This window comes from Rhinatrema bivittatum, chromosome 18 (assembly GCF_901001135.1).
Source record: "Rhinatrema bivittatum chromosome 18, aRhiBiv1.1, whole genome shotgun sequence".
Classification (NCBI taxonomy): Eukaryota; Metazoa; Chordata; class Amphibia; order Gymnophiona; family Rhinatrematidae; genus Rhinatrema; species Rhinatrema bivittatum.
Genome location: NC_042632.1, coordinates 50,159,686 through 50,181,507, shown reverse-complemented (window position 1 = coordinate 50,181,507; position 21,822 = coordinate 50,159,686). Strand labels below are relative to the sequence as shown.

General features: G+C 44.6%; 1 protein-coding gene across 1 annotated transcript in view; it reads left to right on the top strand.

The window, feature by feature from the left end:
* Nucleotides 1-21,822, top strand: part of PDLIM4 (PDZ and LIM domain 4) — a 100,771-nt gene that overhangs the window by 29,074 nt on the left and 49,875 nt on the right. Inside the window, exon 3 of the mRNA XM_029583855.1 lies at nt 20,504-20,588. Within this exon, the coding sequence (XP_029439715.1) occupies nt 20,504-20,588 (85 nt within the window). The remainder of the gene's footprint in view (nt 1-20,503; nt 20,589-21,822) is intronic.

Sequence of the window (21,822 nt, the reverse complement as noted above, 5' to 3'; positions counted from 1 at the left end):
CACATTTAAGACTAATCGGAGAAAATTCTTTTTCACTCAACGCACAATAAAGCTCTGGAATTTGTTGCCAGAGAAGGTAGTTAGTGCAGTTAGAGTAGCTGGGTTCAAAAAAGGTTTGGATAAGTTCTTGGAGGAGAAGTCCATTAATGGCTATTAATCAATTATACTTAGGGAATAGCCACTGCTATTAATTGCATCAATAGCATGGGTTCTTCTTAGTGTTTGGGTAATTGTCAGGTTCTTGTGGCCTGGTTTTTGGCCTCTGTTGGAAACAGGATGCTGGGCTTGATGGACCCTTGGTCTGTCCCAGCATGGCAATTTCTTATGTTCTTATGTTCTTAAGAGAGGATGGATATCTTGGAGGTGCCTGCTTAAGGATGGTGAGAAGGAAGGATTGGAAACAGTGAAGTCCGCTGGCAGTGAAAGCCAGTTTATGGGGCTGATGCAAAAGGGTGAGCCTTTTGCACACAATGTGCACACAACCCTCAGTTGTGTGCACATTTTTGGTGTGCAAACTTTACTGCTGATGGAGCAAGGAGCTTTGTGCACAGGAAATGTGTGCTTACATCTGTGTGCATTCCTTAGCACCCTCGCATGGAAATCCCGTGGCTGTTACTCCCCAGTGAGAGAGGCGCTGGCTTCTTAGCAAGGGAACGTTATCTCCTAGTCGGAGGTGGAGGCACGTTTCCAGAGCTGATGTTCCGGTGCCAGGAGCTGCAGTCCAGATTTTATGTGCAGAAAACATGCTTTGCATGCAAATAACATGATTCATGGACATAACTCATATTTCATGTGCAGAAAACATGTTTTCCATGCGTAAGGTACGATTTATGGAGCAGAGAGCCAGGAGCATAACTTTTGTGCTCCTCACACATCTTGTGCTCTTAACTCAAGTGCCGGGACCGGGGAATTTATGTGCAGAAAATATGATTTATGCGCACAAAAAATGTTCTCAGCGCAGAAAGCTTTTTTGTGTGCATACATCATGTTTGCTGTGCATTAATCCTTTTCATCAGGCACATTTTCCGGTTTGTGCACATAGAAACATAGAAACATAGAAACATAGAAATGACGGCAGAAGAAGACCAAATGGCCCATCTAGTCTGCCCAGCAAGCTTCACACATATTTTCTCTCATACTTATCTGTTTCTCTTAGCTCTTGGTTCTATTTCCCTTCCACCCCCACCTTTAATGTAGAGAGCAGTCGGGATGTGAATCGTGTCCTCGATCGTCTTAACGATCGATTTCGGCTGGGAGGGGGAGGGAATCGTATTGTTGCCGTTTGGGGGGGGTAAAATATCGTGAAAAATTGTTAAAAATCGTTAAAAATCGAAAAACCGGCACATATTTTAACTCCTGATGCACTAGCATCCATTAGCTTGTTGGTTAAGAATCTGTGTGCTGAATTTCACAGTACAGTTGTACTGTTGAGCTTTTTGCATCGACCTCTATGATTGCAGTTATTGTAAAAATCTGAAAGAAACTAGGTAGCTGAGTCTTTAACAGATGAGCATGGGGTCAGCAACTGAAAAGCAGATAGTTGCACTGCCTGGTTGTCTCTGGACATAGCATGTGGATATTAATTTGCAATGCAGTGAAAGGTGAAGGCACAGGTAGCTTAGTAAGTTTTTAGTATTAATTCTGCAATATTCCATTTGTAAAACTTATATCCTAACCTGTAGCCTGAACAATCCAGTACCTCATTATCTAATGGCACACTACTAATCTATCAAGTGGCAAACTTAATTTGTCTTGTGCAGTTAGAAAGGTTCATCACTAGAACTTTCAGTGGAGTTTTTCTTAACATCATTGTATGTGGAAATTCACCGATAAACTTTGCTGTGAGAAAGTAGCAGCATGAGGCAGGGGAAGCCTAAAACATAAAGCATGTTTTCATGCCTGGGGTAGACAAATGCCAGTCCGTTTTCATGCCTGGGGTAGACAAATGCCAATCCGTTCAGGTTTTCAGGATAACCCTAATGGGTATGCATGAAGATGATTTGCATATTCATTAGGGCTATCCTGAAAACCCGAGTGGATTGGTGTCTACGGGGACTGAAGATTGCCTGCCCCTGTTTGGTGCATGTCTCAAAGCAAGAGGTGAGATGCTTAAGAATAAAAGAGTAGATGCAATTAAATAGCCCAGGGCTTCCCAAACCTGCTCTGGGGTCCCCATAGCCAGTTGGGTTTTCAGGATATCCACAAGGAATATGCATATCTGATCATGCTATGCAAATCTGTCTCATGCATATTCCTTGTGCATATCTTGAAAACCCAACTGGCTGTGGGGTCCACAGAACAGGTTTGGGAAGCCCTGAAATAGCCAGTGACCGAGCCCCAGACTCGTAATAGTCACAGACAGACCAAGCAAAAAGTCCCATCATAAATCAGCGTGTCAGAAAGAAGTGGTCTGGAGTTAATTTGCAAGAGCAATGCTCGGCAGTAAGGTAATCAGTCTGTGAATCTTTGTCCAGGAGGTCTTTAAATGTTATTTACTCTTTTGGATAATAGAAAGACTAGGGGGCACTCCATGAAGTTAGCATGGGGCACATTTAAAACTAATCGGAGAAAGTTCTTTTTTACTCAACGCACAATTAAACTCTGGAATTTGTTGCCAGAGGATGTGGTTAGTGCAGTTAGTGTAGCTGGGTTTAAAAAAGAATTGGATAAGTTCTTGGAGGAGAAGTCCATTACCTGCTATTAATTAAGATGACTTAGAAAATAGCCACTGCTATTACTAGCAATGGTAACATGGAATAGACTTAGTTTTTGGGTACTTGCCAGGTTCTTATGGTCTGGATTGGCCTCTGTTGGAAACAGGATGCTGGGCTTGATGGACCCTTGGTCCGACCCAGTATGGCATGTTCTTATGTTCTTAAATGGGAAGGGTTCACAGCTCCTTTATTTCAAGGGCCAGAGGCTCAAGGAGATATGTGTTTATCATGGTCACATAGTTGATTTTGTTTTCATTTTTTTCCTTAACTTTCTTCAGTTACGGCCAGTGTAGAGTAATTTAGGCTGTATTCACGCTTGTTATTGATTCAAGGTGCTGTTAATTCTGATGTATGCTGATAACACGGTCACATGCTGAAGAATATCTTAGGTGCTTTTTACAAAAACTTCAAATAAATGTTCTAGTGGCACCCTGGAAACTAAAAAGGAAGCTGATCAAGAAAGGGGCATAGATTTCTGTTTTTCGTTTGTTTATTGTAGTTGCTGAGCATGGCTTTCCTTTAACAGGAAGAATACTGTTGGAGGAATGATGAATAGATGTGGAGGAAATAAACCTTGGAAATGTTTTAGGTTTGTCTGATCAAGACAGTTTCCACCAAAACAAACTTCTTTCCGAAACTGAAAGCCAAGCTTAAGAACCAAAGACCCCACAGATCAGGCTTTCTTGTAGAAAACAGCTGGCTCATGGTGTGCCTATGAAAAAACACAATGGGAAAGTTGATGACCAGTAGATGAACAGACTAAAATCTGCAATAAAACTTAAGAAAAAATTAAAAATCCAGCAGCTGCTTAAAAAACATCTTTCTAAATTTGAAAATGTAGACATGAATCTATTACACAAATAATTTTGATGAGTTTTCACCAATGCTTTGTATATTGTGGAAATATTGTAGTATACCATCATATTGCCAGCATATAATGCACTGGCTTTCGCTAGGCACCATGGATGTCCTGGCTGACTTGCCACCTCTAGCAGGAGGCGTGTGCATGGAAAAGGATGTTTTGGGTCATTGTATTTTGATCAAGATCTATGACATTTTTATCGTTTCGTTTTCCTCATGTACAGCATCCCATTCGTTTGTTTGGTTTTAGTGCCATCTACATTTTTACAGCGCTTGGACTTTACTAACAGCACAGACTAAAACAACATCATTAAATGAGATTTCATTAGTTTTTTTCCTTTGAGGTGTTTCAAATGGGAAATGACATAAAATGATGTAACTATCTGATTGCCGTGTTGTTTTAAAACAGCAAACCCCTAGCCAGCAGCGTTGGCAACGAGTTGCAATTATGAGACTGTGCGTCAGGATTCCTTCACCATTGGTGAGGACAAGGGCACATCAGCAACAGAATACAGGGAAGAGAAGGCCGTCATGCAGTGATCATTCACGCATGAGGTGTCATTATCTGCTGTTAGGCTGCTGTCTTTTCACTCTGTAGTTTGTTGCTGTCTTCCCTTGTTGAGAGATGTTTATGTAATCATTTTTATTTTTTTATTTTAGATTTAATTTGTATAGCTTCGTTGGTAGCTCAAGGCAAGTTACAAATTCAAGTTCAACCTAAGGAGGTCACAAGTAGGAGTTGCCCAAGGTCACAAGAGGTATCAGCAGGATTTCAACCCTGGCTTCCCTAGTTCTCAGCCTGCTGGTCTTAACTGCTAGGCTGCTATTCCTCCTCTCCCATTTTAAATATAATAATATATATTTAAGGAAACCTATCCCGCCACAGAGGCTCTATTCATCCGGGTTTCTCTGCCAGGATCTGCTTTGACACAGACACTCAGCCTCTTCTCCTTCCTTATCTTTTTTGCTCAGAGTTCATTACATGTCCTCCCCACCCCTCACTTAAACACGGAGTGTTTTTTGTCAGGGGCAGACATTTTAAACTGAACGTATTTCTCTCTGATATTACATATTCTAGGAGTAGTCTTCACTGGCCCAGCGGAGTTGTGTCCATGAAAATTTGTACCTACTAGGAAGTTTCCCTTTGAAAATTAGGAGCAGGTTTCATGGGTACAAAAGTGCCCCCAGATCTGCACCTGCTAATTCTATGGGTGGAGGGGTAGGGCAAAACCGTACACATCTCTTAAAATTCAGTTGGTATGGGGTGTTAGTCCTGCTAAAAGTCCATGTTTTGGTGAAAGAACAGGTATAGTTTTAGCTGCTGTGCAGAGGTTCTAGCTGGGTAGCACCATAGTTTCCTGGCTACATCCCTTTGGAAATTGACCGCCTCAAGTCAGAACAGAATGTTAGATGCCTGCAGTGCCCACTGATTGCTTGCTATGGAAAATATTAATTTGAGATGGACAAAATTAGTTGTGATCAATGATCTCTTAAACTACTACTACTACTAAATATTTCCATAGTGCTACAAGGTGTAAGCAGTGCTGTACAATACGCATAGGTCTGCCTCTACCTTGGGTATTCACCTGTTAGTGAGGTTGATTAGCCTGTAGTTGTGATTATCAAGCCTATTAGATTGGGCTAAAAAGTAGAATGTCCCAAATATTTGGGTACCCCCACCTCCACCTATATAGCCCCTTCTCTGATTTCCTGGGGTATATTTTATTGCGATTAATGGTCATGAATCAATGAACCCCCATCCTGATACTGGAAGTGGGGCATAAGTGTGTGATTGCTATTATTTGATCCATCTCGCATATTAATCTCCAAGAAGTTCCTGCAACAATGACTTACTCTTCAAAATGTATTATGGAGCTTCCGTGCCTTGGGCGAGATTAGAATTATCACATTATTTTATGATGAAACACAGCAATGGGTTTTTAAAATTGTAATAAAGACTTCCTGGATAGATATTTGAGAACTGATGTCCTAGTTAAGTTAATTACCAGAGACAAGTACACCTCTGGAAATATGAGGATTAAATTCGTGCTACAGACTGTAATTTCTTGCTAGCTAAACTTGCAATACGCGTATTGTTTTCCTAATGTTACATCATCATTCCTTGGCAAGCGGACATTGCTATCATAGGTGCGGGGCTATAAGTGCTCCTGTCCATTCCCAAGTCCGTGGGAAAACCCTGATTCAGATCTCGCTCTGCATCTTTTGATAAAATATCTTACCATAGCTTGGAGAAAAATGCATTTGAAAAGAAATTGTTGCAAAGAGCAATTCCTGGAATGAAAAAAATTTCTGCATTGTGTACTTTGTATCTCATAATAATTTACTTTTCCCACTTGAGAACTGTAATGTATGTACATATGTGTATACACACACCTATATAAACGTTTGTCCAGTGTCTATTTTTAACTCGGGGCCGGATGGACTGAAGGGTTTTCCTCATATTGCGTTGCTTAGATAAATGCTATGACTCAGGCCCCTTGATCTAAACATTAGATTGCACAACTCAGGCCCCGCCAAGCAGCCCTTTTCCAAACTTCTGTCCCCGTCGGTTATTACTCAAGATAAATCCAGGAGTAAGTTGTCAGCGGGGATGAATCAGGTTTTCAGCACCGATGTTCTAGGAAGAGGTGAACTCTTTCATATCAAAGTCAACTTGTAGATATTGCTAAAAAAAAAAAAAAAAAAAGTCTCCTAGTTTAAAAACCGTGTGTATTTCCCATTAACTAAAGGAGCGATGCCACAGGCCTAGATCCGTTAGGGTCCGGGGAGGTTAAGGAACTGGGACTTAGAAAAACGTGAAACACGAACTAAAGCCAAAGTCCAAATCAGATTGAAAACATGGATTTGTAACAACGTTTTCTGTTTTCGACTATAATAAACTGAAAGTTTCCTGTCCGCGGTGCTCGACGACATCCTTATTCCAGTAAACCCAACACGGGAAAATCTCTTCGGTGCACCTGGTCGAAAGTCCAGGGCCTTGCATGCGATTCATTTGTATGGCTCTGAGCTGCCTGGGTGGCCTGGCCGCTTGATTTAGCTGCAGGGCTAGCTCAGCTGCACGAACCAGTGAAAGCTGGCCCCCAGCCAAGGGGCCACTTCCAGGTGCCGGGTGAATCAAACTGACAGTTCAATGCTGGATGGAGTTTTCAGATTCTGTGCTGTTAATCACTGGTGCATTTGGTTAAAGCGGATGCTGCTCATGGCGTCACGGTCATGATCCGAAGGCTCTGTGCAGTGTGCACACCATGCATGGCCTTTACTGATATTTATTGATTTCTAATAATAAAGAAATATAGACTTCTATAATGGATGAATTGTTCGGTATGACTATTTCCTTTCTGCTGTGAGGGTGTGCTGTCCAATTTCCCCCGGACCAGCCTGACACCAGGCATTATAAGACAGATATTCAAACAACACTTATCCGGCTAAGTTTTTAGCTGAATAATTTGTGGGCAGGCAGTGGGCATAATGGTGCAGCACTTCTTAGCCTGATAAGTTATCCGGTCAGTTAGACCTAGTAGGTTTAAATGTAGATGGATCAGACTTATCCAGCTAAGTGGCAATTTATCAGCTGTGCAGCTGAATATCCTAACTTAACCAGATAAGTCTGTCCTGCTAACTTAGATAAATGGCTATGGTTTGAATATCTGCCCCCAAAGGTCTGCCTGCTTTGGTGAACTTGTGACTCCCCACAGTAAGTGGAGTTGGGACCATGAGCAGATTCTCAGTCTTTCTGTGCTGAATCTGGCATTGGCATCAAGGCGGTGAGCGAATTGTGCTTCTGGCTTGCGCGTGACTTATGCACTTTCTTTTCCCGTTCCCCCCGTACTTTAACCGTATTAAAATGACAGTCTTGTTTCTTACACGACTCACCCCATGCTCTCTGACTCACTAAAACAAAAGTTCAGTCGGAAAGTCAGACTAAGCTGCATTACCGTGTTTTTTCCACAAAGTTACAAAAGTAAAGTCTTTGTTCACTTGGACCACCACGGCCATTTGGCTACCGTGTATTGTGGGCAAGCGTCCATAGGATTGTCAAGAACTGCTGAAAGCAGCCATTTGTCTGCAGAGCCACCGCTGGATCTTTTTCATTTTATGTGCAACTAGAGCTCTGTGACAGTCTCATGGTGGGAGTCTCTCTCGCCAGCCAGGAGCCAGCGGGTCAGCTTCAGTACATCACCTCAAGTGACCTGCCTCAGTGCTGGCCAATGAGCTGTAGATGAGTGGCGCATCCTTATCTTGTCAATCTTTATTATACATTGTAGATGCCTTTTATGTGCTGTGCATACACAGAGGGAATCCATTTGTTAGTTAAGCAGATGTGATTTTTCTGTTCATTCTGCATGTATAATACAACGGTACGGTACAGTTTCAGTTTTAAAACACTGCCTGCACACGTTCTGCAATAATTGAGATTCAGAAGTTCCTACATGTATTAACATATCATAAAGTCAATACAGCAATTCTTATTCCTTCTGTTGAAGAGCATCTATGAATAAATATCCTTTGAGCCTGTCACTCCTTGGAAAATGTGTGTATTCTTTCAAAAGAAATATAGCTAAAGAGAAGACGTGAAGAGCTGCTTCATGCGTAAACCTCTGTTTTCCTAATTCCTTTTTTTCTTTAAGCTGGCAAGAGGGAACATATTCTGAAAGTATAAATCAGTGCATAAGGTCATGCACTTCACTTCCACCCACTCCATGTGAAATCCTAGAAAAATAATACAGAAGCTCATTCATTGGAAAAGTCAAGCAGAAGGAAAATTTCGGCAAACCCCGAATGTCGCTGAACTCTGCATCTGACTGTTGTGGTTGCAGATGTAATGCCTCAGGAATGGCCTCTGTGTTCCTAAGCAAAGCGGTCAGGTGGCATTTTAGAGAAGCGTTTGTCAGTTTCAAAACCTGTTTACTTCGTGGGTTTGCGTGGGATAAAAGCGAATTAGGGACGCTGGAAATGGCGCCTCTGTGTGCTGATAGGCAGCCTTGGCATCTTTTCCTGGGTTGTAAGATGAACGAGGCATTCATCATCATGATGTATCTGAAGGAGACCACGGTGACAGCTTTACGACCTGGGACAGTTCTTGATGAATCGCTGCCTCACACATGCTCCATGTCTGTCTGTAGGACCACCACATACCACTTTTTCTCTCCTAAGTAGATTGCTCACACAACCCTTCATGGCTCTACCCTAGAACAAGAGATTAAATGAATGGTAGAAAGAATCACGTTTTCTGAAAATGGCTTCTATGGAATTATAAATCATTCATTCACTGGCTGCATGCACTAAGACCTCTTTTTATTTTTTTCTCATTAAGTTTGGAGCAGCAATGGCTTTAAATTAATGCAAAATTGACATGACCGTTGAGTAGGAGCACAACCAATAAGAAACAAGAACCTTGGGGGCTGGTTTTAACAGCCCAGCTACTGCATTTCACAATTTTATTATTTACTTAAATTTATCATCTGCCCATCCTTATGGCTCCAGGTAAATTACAATACATTACACCTGCCCCATGCTCCCAGTTAAGTTTCTTCTTCCTCAGGACTTTCTTCACTTTTATTCATTTTCTCTCTTTTTAGTGTTGTAAATAAGTGTAGGGTGCAGGGACCTGTCTGCTACAGGACACTCCCACTTCACTTCATGCTCTTAAGTTTAAGAAAAAGACATGTTCTCCTCAGAATTAGACTTTTATTTTTCAGATTTGGCAGGATTTAGCATTTAGAAGGTAACAATTCCTGTCTCTAACATCCTGGCCAATAAGCATCAATTTACCCTAAAGAAACTTCTGTGCAATGGGTGGTTTCAAATATGCCATAAACCTTAGCCTGCTTAATATATTAATACTTATGGCTAACTTACTTACCCCTGGTTCCAACTTCAGGCAATATCCCTCTGTTCACCTCTGAAGCAGACGCTAGCTAGAGGTCTGGAGAATGTGGGCAGGGGAGAAGGCTTGCTTCTGGGCCTGATACTGGCAGAGCTTGGCAGGCTGTCTGGGGGGCTTGCTTCCAAGTTTGGTACTGGCAGAGCTACTGGACTGCTCTCCGCTCTTCATGGCCTCTGACTCTGTGTCACTGTCTGACCTTGAAAAGGCATCTCCTCTCTCTGGTCTCCTGGCCACACCTAGTCTTCTCCCTCCTCAATAGCAGGGGTTGCTGGGCTGCTTCAGGACCGCTCTCCTTTTCTCCTTATTTGCCCCCTGTCTTATACTTTCCAGCTGATAAATATGCATAAACTTGTGCATAATCAGGTAGTGGGCCTTTGCCACATTGTAGGTCTTTTCCCTCTTCTCCTTTTCTTCGGGGGGGGGGGGGGAGGGGGGCCTGCAACATCTCTCCTCTCCCAAGCTGTATGCCAGAGTCAGGGTTTCCGAATGCTCCCCTTTCATCCAAGGGTGAGGGTCTTTCTGACCTCTTGACATTCCTTGGCCAGCCTGTGACTTCAGCTTATGAGCTTAAGGTGCTGCATTGTCCCTCTGCCTTGGTTTTATTTACACAGGCTCTTGCAAACAGACAGATCTTGATAAGCATCCTTCAGTGCTGGTTTAAAGTTCTCATCTGGGCAAAGTTTCTTTTCTTTAGCTATGACAGTGTTTTGGCTTGCCAGCGTACTTACCTGCATACGTCTTGGCTTTATGATTCATATTTGGTGCTTTCAGTGGTGAAACATGGGATTTCTCCCTACAGTGTCCACTTAGTTTCTTTCCTCTCCCTTTTTGTGCCTTCATGGCCTTCTGGATTGCCTTCTTTCAATTCTGGATTCTAAGCATGTAACAATAATAGACCTTTTCTCCATAGTAACAACATATTTTCTTGGATTACCCCTCGCTTGATCAACTTTGCATCCTTGGCTCCAGATCAACCCTTTCATATACTGCGGAAGTTTCACTTTCTCACATACCTGAACTTCATATTTGAATGTACAGTAAAATTTAAAGCTAAGTTTGTCAATTTTGTCTTAACTTTAATTAGTTAGGAGCAAAGATGTGCTTTTCAATGGAATGGTCTTCCGTACATATGTCTGCATGCTAAATGCATGAAATCCCTGCATGCTGTGGCCCACAAGTTTCTAGTGAGTGTGGGATCTGAGGATTAAACGTTGTCATTCCGCATCCCTGTATTTATCCAGAGAACCTTCTCTTTCCACCATTTCTAGAATACTGCGCAGGGTTAAAACGTGTCCTCTGCCGCTGTCTGAATAAGGCGGGCTCCTTGCTCTCACATTCCCCCCACCCTTCCCTTTTTCCACATTAAGATGAAGTTACATTGTTAGGGAGTGAATGCACCAGAACCAATACGAATGCCCCGAAATGGATATTCTCAGGTCATGTAGTAAAACCTGAAAAACGGAATTGCATTTCAGCCTTTCAGAAGTTAAGTTGTGTTCATGAAAGGCATCGTATTACTAGAAATAAGTAGGGAGAAGTCCTCCCTTTTGTACCAGGACCACACCGGAGAGAGAACCTCTCCCCATCTCCATCCCCTGCAATCAGTGACAATATTACTTTGGCGAAACCAGGGCTCCACACACGTGGAAGCAACCTACAGATGGACCGTCCGCAGCATAGAGAAGATTATGAAAATAATGTGGCTTTAAGGAAGGGCGATATAATCAATAACAGAATTAGGACTCCGTCTGGTTGAGAACAGACTAGGGATAAAGTGCAGTGAGCCCAGGGCAGTGCAAAGAGGAAAATGAAAGGGAGCAGAGGAGGTGATGTCCTAGTGAATGGAGCAGCAGGCTGAGAAGCAGGGTTCAAATCCCACTCTGCCGCTGATGATCCTTGTAACCTTGGGCAAGCCATCGTTACCCTTGCCTCAGGTACAAACTTAGTACCTGATTTACTAAGGGATTTTCCCATAGACAAAATGGGAGAAAAGCCTTAATGAATCTGGCCCTTAGGGGGTATTTCCCTGGGGCACTGCAATAGCAAGGCCTGCAGCTTAGTAAACCCTGTGGTATTTCCCCTGGCAGTGGGGAACAGTAACATGGGTTATATTAGCTCCCAACACATTTTGCACGATGGCAGCCCCTGCAGCCTGGGGCCCCCATCTTTTTAAAGGACCTGAGTGGCCTGAAGTCCCTCCCTCCCCTTTTTTGTAGTTTTCTGGTTGGCGCCACTGCAGTGCATGTAAATATAATGTGCTTGTTGTAAGTGATATTTTTGCCTCAGAAGACTACTCTTGAATGTTCTTTTTCATGTAAAATTTGTTATAAATGCATAATTAAATTGCATGTGGCTGTAAAGGGTGTGGTAGTGTGTGTTTGTGTGGGGAGGGAGGTCGTGTGTGCAAGGCTGCAAGGTTTGCCTAGGGTATCTAATACACTTCCTTATCCATGGATTCAGGGGGGGGGGGGGGGCTTGTCAGTTTTTTAAAATATAGATTGCAGGATGGAGCTGGGCTTTATTTGATAGGCCCGGGACAGGCACTGAATGAATAGGGGGGGTGGGCACCGTAATTTTTTCGCACAGTGCATAAAAAAAAAATGGCACTGGCCCTGTGTGAGAGCCTTCGTGGAAATTTGTGAAACTCCTGGAAACGCCCCGGGCAAAAACGGAATGGAGTGAACTTGGATTCCAAATAGGCTCCGACGCTGCAACGTTTCGAGAGCCCTGCTCTCTGCTTCAGGAATTCAGCAATAATTTAATAGCGTCCTCCATTCATAGAATTGTGGTGTCTGCAAAAAGAAATCAAGTAGTGCTGCTGGGACATAGTTCTGGCGTCCTGCCGTATAGGTATAACCAGCAGCTGTTATCCACAGAAAGGACAAAAGCCACCGGGGAGGGAACGGACCCTACGGTATACACCAAGCCAAGAATCCCCTTATTCTAAGTAAATTGTTTCCACTTACGTGCAGCCCTGATCACTTTCAGGTCAGTTACTTGGACTTTCTACTTAATGAGCAGAATGTTCACTTTATTTGCGAAATCATTTTGGTTTGCGGATCTTTTCCTCCTCTTTCCATCAAACACAAAATTCTACGTGGGTTTTTGAAACCCATCTCATGTTCTGTCTGTGGACGCAGAGTGAAAAGAATTTTGTAACTGCTGGTTCTACATCTCTAGTGAGCAAACTGTTCAGCTGATACAGTGGTGGAAAATCAAACCGAACCATGAATAAGAGGGGGGTATTATTATTATTATTATTATTATTATTATTAAAACGATTAGTCACTTTCCTTCTTCTGGCACATTACAAGGAAACTGCAAAGTGACAGCTGCAAACATAGCAAGTTCCTGTAAAGTGCAGACCGTATAAATGCCTTTCAGGAGGAGACAGTGAGTCCATACAGCGCAGAACCTGCAGAATCTGCACAGTGCACTTTATCAGCATAGGATCTGATTGTTTTTATTTGTCAAAACTGATAGAGAGGAGTGGTCTGGTGATCAGAGCTTTGAACTGTGATTCAAGGCAGGGGCGTTGATAGCCATGGGGAACACAGGGCTCATAGCCTGCCCTGCCCCTCTATCTTAACCCCCTCCCTCCTGTTTTAACAGGCTGCACTGTGACAGAACAAGAGGGGAGGGGCTGGAGCAGCTCTGTGTGATCACAGGAGCTGGCACTCAGCTGAGGGCAGAGTGTGGGAGGCAATATGGAGTGTGAGTCAGGAAGCTGGAAATGATGTACGGGGAGGGAAAGGAGTTGAGGTGAAGAACATGTGACTGCTGGTGGTAAGAGAGGGATGAATGTTGGGAGCTGATGGTGCGAGAGGGGTTAATATTGGGGGAAGTGAGTGTGTGTGGGAGGTATAGAGGGGATGGTACAGAAGTGGGAGCATGAAGAGGGATAAATACAGGGGGGGAAACATAAAAAGGGGTGAATTCTGGGATAAGCCCAAGAAGGGGGTGAATGCAATTTTCTCCCCACCTTCCTGAAATTAGGAATGCTAACTTGGGCTGACTGAGATGGTGAGAGAAATGTTGGAGGAAGGGTTGTGGGAGTGGGAGGAAAGGGGATGTTTAGGGACACAAGACCTGGGAATGGAGTGCAGAAAAGCTGATGGAAATAAGGTGGAGGTGCAAGAGAGAGTTGGAGGGGGAGGGTTTATGTGAAAGAAAGCCAGAGATGATGGAAGGTGATGAAGGGCAGAGATGGTGTTAGAATGAGAGTGAGGCAGAGGTGGTGATGGAGAATGGTTGTGTGTGTGTACGTGAGAGACAACCAGAGGTAGTGAAGAGCCAGGGAGGGTGATAGAACTAGAGGTGATAAAATGGGGGAAGGTGACAGATGGGAAGAGAGCCAGAGGTGTGATGGGAGTAAGAGAGCGCCAATGGTAGTGATTGGGAGGAGGAAGGGTTTGCGAGAGAGAGAGAGGGGTGATGGGGGTGAATGTGTGAGAGCCAGTTTGGGTGATGGAGGAGTGTGTATGATGGAGAGGATGCTTGGGAGGAAAGGGGAGATGATGCAAGGGGATGATTGAGAGTGAATTGGAGAACATGTGATGGGGGAGCATGGGAGGGGATGGGAGAACTTGAGGAGGAGGTAAGTGAAGAGAAATGGGTGGGATGGAGTGAGAGAGTCAGTGTGGGGATGATGGCAAATGGTGAGAAAGAGGCGGTGGCTTCTGTGGATTGATGGAGGAAGCAACCCATTGAGGAGAGGAGATGGAGAACTGAGAGGAGAGTTGGTGAAGTGTTGAGACAGGGAGAACTGGAGGCGAGAGATGGTGATAGGGGGGAGGGATGAGATCCAGGTGTGAATGAGGTTTCTTCAAGGTTCCTAGTCCCTTAGAACTACATTACCCAACAAGCTCCTGGTTATAGTAACATCATTTTTTCTTCTTTGCAGGGTCCTCTGCTTCCTTGGTGAGCTAACTGTACCTTATCCGTGGTCTGCTTTCAGCTGGCCAGAGTCCTAAATCAAAAGCCTCCTCTTTAAAGCCGCATTCCTTCTCTCTGTCCTGCTGTTCCTTTTAAGATGCTCTTTATCACCCAGAGCCTACCAGCTCCATACTTCTAAGTTGCTTCTCAGTGTGTGGAGCCTTTTCTGTGTCGTCCCTTTTGCCTCTCCAATTTGGAATCCTCCCCAGGAGGAAGAGAAAGATGAATCATGGCTTGTGGTTTGAAGGGGGTTCTGAATTAATATTCATTGGTTTGGCTTATCTTTCATTTTAGAGTTGGGTCACAGATATAACGACGCTAGCTTTTAGGGTTGAAATAAAACAGACCCCATATAAAAACGAAGGATGTGATAAATTCATGCAAATGGATTTATGTCTGCCACTTATCAAAACCTAATCTCTTTGGGCCTGATTCAAACAAGTTTTGTTCGAGCCTCTATGGCTATGCAGTATGTTGGGGGTGTCATGCCCTGGAAAAGCTAGAATCGCATCTGTACGCACGTGGTATACACACGAATAGGGCACTTTTACATTGATCGTTATCATATTTCCTGGCGTCAACCTCAAGTGCTTTCCTCACAGGCAAGACACACACAGTGCAGGATGCAATTGGTCTCACCTACGGCAATCAACCAGCTGCAGATGTTAAGAAAATTACATCTAAAGCATTGTCAGGCATACACAATGAAGCATGGAAACTGAAGTGGAAAATGTCAGGTTTATGTGCATACAGCTGTTTGATTTACTTTGGCTAGCTCTGTGGATGATGAAGGTGATAGAAGAAGAGTAGAAACCCTGGTGTGAGGGAAGAGAGCTGATCCCCATGTTAACTGAGAGTGGGGCCACTAATCAATCCCCTGCAGTATCTGCGGGACAACTTTTAGAGCCGCATCTGCGGACGATCACAAATGGAATGCAATGTCTCGTGTACCACGGATAATGAAATAAAAATGAATTGCACTGCGGTTGCCACTCAGAGATGTTTTCATCCTGCGGGAAGCACTGCTGGCGGTGAGTGATGTGCCTGGCCATATTTCTGTCAACTCCTTTATTTTTAAAAGCAGCTTTCGTCAGTGCAGTGAGCTGATATGCTTGAACCCTTTATGGCCAGGATTAGAGTGAGTGGCGAGGAGAAACGTCCCTGTCCACATGCCAGCTATTCTCAGGTGATTTCTCTCTCTCTTTCTTTTTTTCCATAGAGATTCAAATGCTGTATTTACCCTCACTCCTTCCCTTTTACAGTGGGTCTAATGCCAGCGTCTTCAGCTGGTAGAAAAAAACTGACATGTCCGCCCTCTCTCAGTCTTCGTAGTGAACCAGTGGAGATCCGTGCATTCCTTACCACAATATGTCAATGATTTCTGAGCACAGCTGCCGTGTACCCTCCGCCTCGTGGGTACGGTGCATTCACTGCTGTTTGCTCTTCATTGCTTAACTCTGGCTGCATTTTTTTAAATAAGTTTAATTCTGGCTTTTGGACTGCCCCATGATAACTGTAATGAAACATAGAAACCATGGATTATGACAGCACTTAAGGATCACAAGGCCCATCCAGTCTCCCCAGTTTCATTCCTGATGCAGTGCCATAGACCCCTGTGGATCTCTGCCTTTCCTCTGACCTCATTGCACCTCGGGATCCCCATCCTAGGCCTTCTTGAAATTCCATTGCTGTTTTTGTCTCCTCCGTCTCTGAGGGTCCATTCCATGCATTCGCCACCCTCTCCATGAACTAATATTTTCTGATGTTAGTCTTGAGCAGGGACTGCTGGCGGGCCAAGCGCTGGGCAAGAAGGCTGGATGCAGGGGCCAGCTCCCCCCTCCGATGACGCAGCCCAAAGCTAGTGCCACCACTGTGGTGGTATGGGATGCTGGTGCTTGTGCCCCAGGCACTCACCCTTCTTGCCCGCCCCTACCAACAGTAGGGGCGGGCAAGAAGTCTAACTTGAGTCTAACTTCTTGAAGCCTTATAATGTGACTAAGAAGTCTAACTTGAGTCTAACTTCTTGAAGCCTTATAATGTGACTAAGAAGTCTAACTTGAGTCTAACTTCTTGAAGCCTTATAATGTGACTAAGAAGTCTAACTTGAGTCTAACTTCTTGAAGCCTTATAATGTGACTAAGAAGTCTAACTTGAGTCTAACTTCTTGAAGCCTTATAATGTGACTAAGAAGTCTAACTTGAGTCTAACTTCTTGAAGCCTTATAATGTGACCTCTTGTTCTAGAGCATTCGTTCCTCTGAAAAAAGGTTTACTTCTTGTGCATTATTTGTACCTTTTGAGGTATATGAAAGTCTCTGTCGTTTCCCCCCTATTTCTCCTCTCATCTAGGGTAAACATATTTAGATGTTTAAGTCTCATCTCCATAGGGATTTTGATGTAGTTCCTGCACAATTTTGGTAGCTTTTCTCTAGACTGCCTCCAGCCTGTCCGTATCCTTTTGAAGGTGTAGCCTCCAGAAGTGAACACCATGTTCTAGGTGGGGTCTCGCCAATAATCTGGGCAGAGCATTATCACCTCCTTTTTGTTCTGCTGGTTATAGCTGTCATAAAGCAAGAGAACGCTAGGATATTTCTGTCACACCCATGAGGCCAAGTGACACAAGGTGGTAGAAATGTGACCCCTGTCTGGAATCACGAACAAGGAACTAGTCAGTAAAATGTGGCACTTCCTAGTAATGGGAGTTGTGGGAAGGCGAGAGCTTAGATAGTGAAGTATAGAGGAGACAGATTTTGCTGACATTATGAAAGGTGGAGGTACAAGAGAGATGAGAAACTAAGGAGAGAGCAGAAGAAGTCCAAGCCGGGGCTTTTAGAGAGAGCGGTGGAAGGAGCAGTGAAATATGATCGGGATCCGCTGGAGTGGACTTGGAGAAATTGCTCCAATACCAGCTATGGTCAGCTGGGAGGATAAGGCTCCCTCAATCCTTGGGAACACCTGTCAGGTCGGGGAAAGACCTATTTTGTGAGGAAGCTGAAAGGAAGACGTCTGCTCTCCGTTTGCACATTTCCCCTTGGGGAGCCTAAGGGAAGAGAGAGGCCTCAGTGCGAGATTATGGGGAGGGGGGACAGGAGACTTGGATGAAAAAGAACTGTGAAGAACCATTGTGGGAATTTTGGAGATTTCTCCTAAGAACTGTGACGTGCATTGCTGGAACTTTGCCTGTCTTCTTGAAGTTTTCCGAGGCTGTTTGCTGATTATTTTTTCTTCTGGGACTCTGAATAAATTCTCTCTTTTTTTTGTTTGGAACACAGCCCTAGTGTGGACAGTTAATTTTTTTTTTTTTTTTTAGCCTCATAGCAAAGCTGTTTCCCATCCCTGCAGCATTTGAAGGTGACCCCCAGCGAAGGGGAGTTACAGAAATAATCTACCTTCCTCTTTCTAACCATTTCCCTCCTCGATCCGCAAGGTGTGGGTTTGTAAGAGGCATCTTGGTGGTACCTGGAAGACGGAGGGCGATTGGGTTGCGTGTGCAAGAGGTTTTAGGTAGATCTTTCCCTGTCCAGCATGGTAAATACAGCCCTAGCCTCTGAGCCAGGTCCGCTACATCATCTGCTCTAGCAATTTTGATTTTGAACTCGCAGAGAGCGTGGGGCTCAGCTCACAAACAGGCATCAGGTCCTCTTATCATTTTATGTGCCCGGAAAGGGGGTTACATACCTGTGGCTGATAATGGAGGCTCGCGCCCCCTTCTCCCCTCGTCATGACACTGCTTCATACTTATGCTTTGGTTTGGCAAAATCTAAGGGTACCAGTAGTCTGTCAAAAATCTTAACAATTCCCTGATTTCTTTAGGGTTCACAGATCTCCGCAGCAGCAGCAAGAGATGCTTCCTCCAAGGCTCTCATCCAAAATAACATCACCTTTTTCCTTCTTCCCGTTTAGCAATAGGAACTAGCCCTTAGTCAATTCTTAAAACAAACAAGCAAACAAAACCCAGCATTGGGTATCTGCAAACCTTCTGACAACATCCTGCCGGTCCAGGAATGGAAAATCCAGGATTCCTCCCAGGTGCCTGATAAGCATTGCCCGGGAGTCTGTCCTGCATCTTCTGGAGCCACGGCCTTGCCGAACACCTGCAGTGGGGGGGGGGGGAGGAGACAAGCACTCCCCCCCCCCCCCCCCCCCCCACTCTGATTTCTCTCCAGCTTCCCCTCAAACTCTCCTGTGCACCAGGGCTCACTCCCCTACAGCAGAGGTTTGCCTGGTGTGCGCACCCCCTTATCCAGCTGGGTTCAGTGGCTTTTCATAATGAATATGCAATGAGACAGATTTGCTGCACGTCCTCCACAGGATGCAAATCTATCTCGTGCATATTCATTGTGGATATCCTGAAAATCTGACTGGATAAAGGGGTACTCCGCAACAGGGTTGAAAACGCCTGCCCTGAGAGGCTCCCCAACACTTCACCACTTAAAAAGATATCCAAGTCTCATTGACAGACCTTGTGCCACGATGATGCATCGCTTAACCCCAAATGTAGAGGGAGGATGAAAAAGATGGGAATTGGATTGGAGCAGGCTCTAATACAGAAATGATATGACATGTTAGTTGATGTATGTTTACTGATGGTTTGTACGTTATGATTGTAAAGTTTGTTTTAATGAATATTATGTTACGTTAACTTTGGAAGCCGCTTCGGGCAATTTTCAAATCAGGGAGGTGGGTAATAAGCTATGTCAAATATATATATAAAAATAAAAATGTAGAGACCCAGGTACATTCCCTCCTGAATTTCTCCAAGGGCCCATCTAATGACCAGGCCGTTTTAGGGGCCCCGTCACAGTAATATAATAGATGAAAGCAGACATAGACTGACCTGATCCATCCAGCCTGCCCAGTTATCCTGTCCACACTGCTACGGAAACATCCCAGCTGCCGGGCACGGAGTGTGACAGCCAGCGAGGTTTTTTTTTCCTTATTCAGGACTGTCCCTTAGGTCTTCCCGCTTGGCATGCCACCTTCTGGCGTAGATGAGAACACAAAAAAAATCCCCTCTTAGTTCCTAGCGTTCTCATGATTCATGGCACTGCCAGCATCACTCAGTCCCCAGAGAACCAATGCCATGGCATGAAGCAATAGCAGCTTGAGGTCAGTGCCGTGGCTATGGCCAGCACACATCCCTGCGATCTTAAAACGTGTGACCACTGTTCAAGCCACGGTCAGCATCTTCTGCGAGAGAAATGGGAATTTCAGGGAAAAGCAGACTTTATCAAGAAGTGGTTAAAAGAAAAACCTTTTAAAGCAGTTGACTTTCGGCTAATCCAGAGGTGCAGTGGGCCAGATTTAAGTTTCAGGAAAAAGAGGGTAGAAAATCGCCTCCAAAGATCCCGCATGCCAGTTTGGTTGGAGAAGACCACATCTCCTTTTGTCCAAAGATTTATTTTTCTTCAGCCTCTGGATGCGGCAGTGGGGGGGAGGGGTGGGGAGAGGCACTGCACAGCAGAGAATGTGCAAGCGAAGGCCGATACTGCAAAAGATTTGGTGGGAATTTTGCTCCCATTCGAAATTTAGCATTTTTTGCACTTTTGGCTTGCAAGGTGTTTTTTTTCCTTTTCTGTGGAACTTTTTCTGTCTCTGAAGTTGCAGGAAAAGGAATCCTGGAATCAAGGAGGCACCGTTCCCTAATTTTACGAGTAAATGGATCTGCAGGCTTTTGATGTTTTAATTTTTTTTTTGCTCTTCTTTTCTGGCCGACAGTGTTCTAGAAGTATTAAAAATAAGAATTGGGCATGAAAGTCCATTTTCGTATCCTGCATGAAAACTGTTTTCCCACAACAATAAAATATTTTTAAACAAGTTAATTTATGGAGTGGTGAAGTGACGGAGCAGGCATTTCTTAGCTGGTTCTGTGCATTCCTGTAATCATTTGGAAACCAGGATTCTCATGGCAACATCCAAAATCTATTTTGCATTTACAGTTGTGGGCAGATTACATGGTACGGTTTGCTCAGCCTGCGCCGTAGTACAGCTCTCCGTAATAGCTTACAGACCTACCCCCCAGACTGCTGTGCTTGCTACGCTGTAAACCACTACTTTTTATTCATCTGTTGCCTTTTCCTATTCAGGTGTGAAGGCAGGACTTGGTCTTCAAATGTCCCTGAAGATGGAAAAACACAGACGGGCAGATACAGCGTTGATTCAGATGTGCAGGTATGGAGCTTTAAAATTATGCTGGATTTCTCGACACCCACATCATTAAAAAGCTTTCAATAGGGGTAAATTATTATTATTGTCATTTGTATAGTGCTACCCGATGTCCACAGACAATTAAAACAGCATTTCTTTGATTCTCAACAAGCAAAGTGCAATGTTCATTAAGAACGTCCAGATAGTTGAAGGGTATGTGTAAAATGTGTTGGCATGCAGCAGCTTTTCATTTGTTTTTAAGTTGGAAGCTCTACGTGCATTATTACATCAGGAGGGCAATTCTGAAAAAAAGATCTGAGCGGCCAAGGAGTTAGCTGGCCAGATCAGGGATTGTGAAATTGCCACTGCTGAAATTCTGGGCAGTGCAGAGGCGGAGTTAGGTCAGAGGAAGGACTTAGTCAGCTAGCACCAGAGTTTCAGCGCTAGCTGGCCGAGTCCCGGGGCTGACCTTGTCTGCCGCGATTGCAGGGGGCAAATCCAGTCGCCTTCTTCACACTGCTGTGCGGAGGACATAGGCCTGAAGCTCAGCCCAGGCCTTCCATGCCCCGGGGGCTGGGGATGCTGCGCTCATAGCCCCCGGAGGGCGTTGCAGTGGTCACACCCGGGGGCCGGATGTAGCAACCAAGATTGCAGGGTCCAGCCTTGGTGCATGCCCCGGCCAAGGATTGTTGCTGCGTTCACTGAGCTAAGTGAGGTGGGAGGGTGGTTGTAGAATAGGGGGAAACCCCTGGGTAATTGTGAAAGAAAATTCTGTGGCCCAACAAAGGCCAACTCTGGTTGAGCTGGAGGCCCAAAGAAACAGGAGGAAACTGCCAGGCCAAAATAAGCAAACTCCAGGTTCATAAATGCAGGTGGGATAGATCTGTGCGCGATGCCGCAGCAGCACATCAGCTGCTACTGACTGGCCTCAGCTGCACTGCATTCAGTCACTGGTATCACTGCGAGGGCCCCTGATAGAGAAACTGGTGGGAGAAATGTGACACCAAGCAGAAAAAGCCAAGGCCTGAGAAGGAGCTGTGAAAAAGTCAGTGCAGTGCAAGCTACACATCTTTTTACCATCCCAGTGAGAAATGGAATGAGGTGACTGACGTGGTCATTCTGGAATTGTTTTGGTCTGTGGTCAGGAACTCCTGGGACACGGAGAGTACTCGTCGTCCTCCTCTTTACGAACACGCTCTGGTGAGAAACGTGGCATCTGGCAGTCCTCAGTGGGCCCGGGCTAGAGGTGCCCGCACTT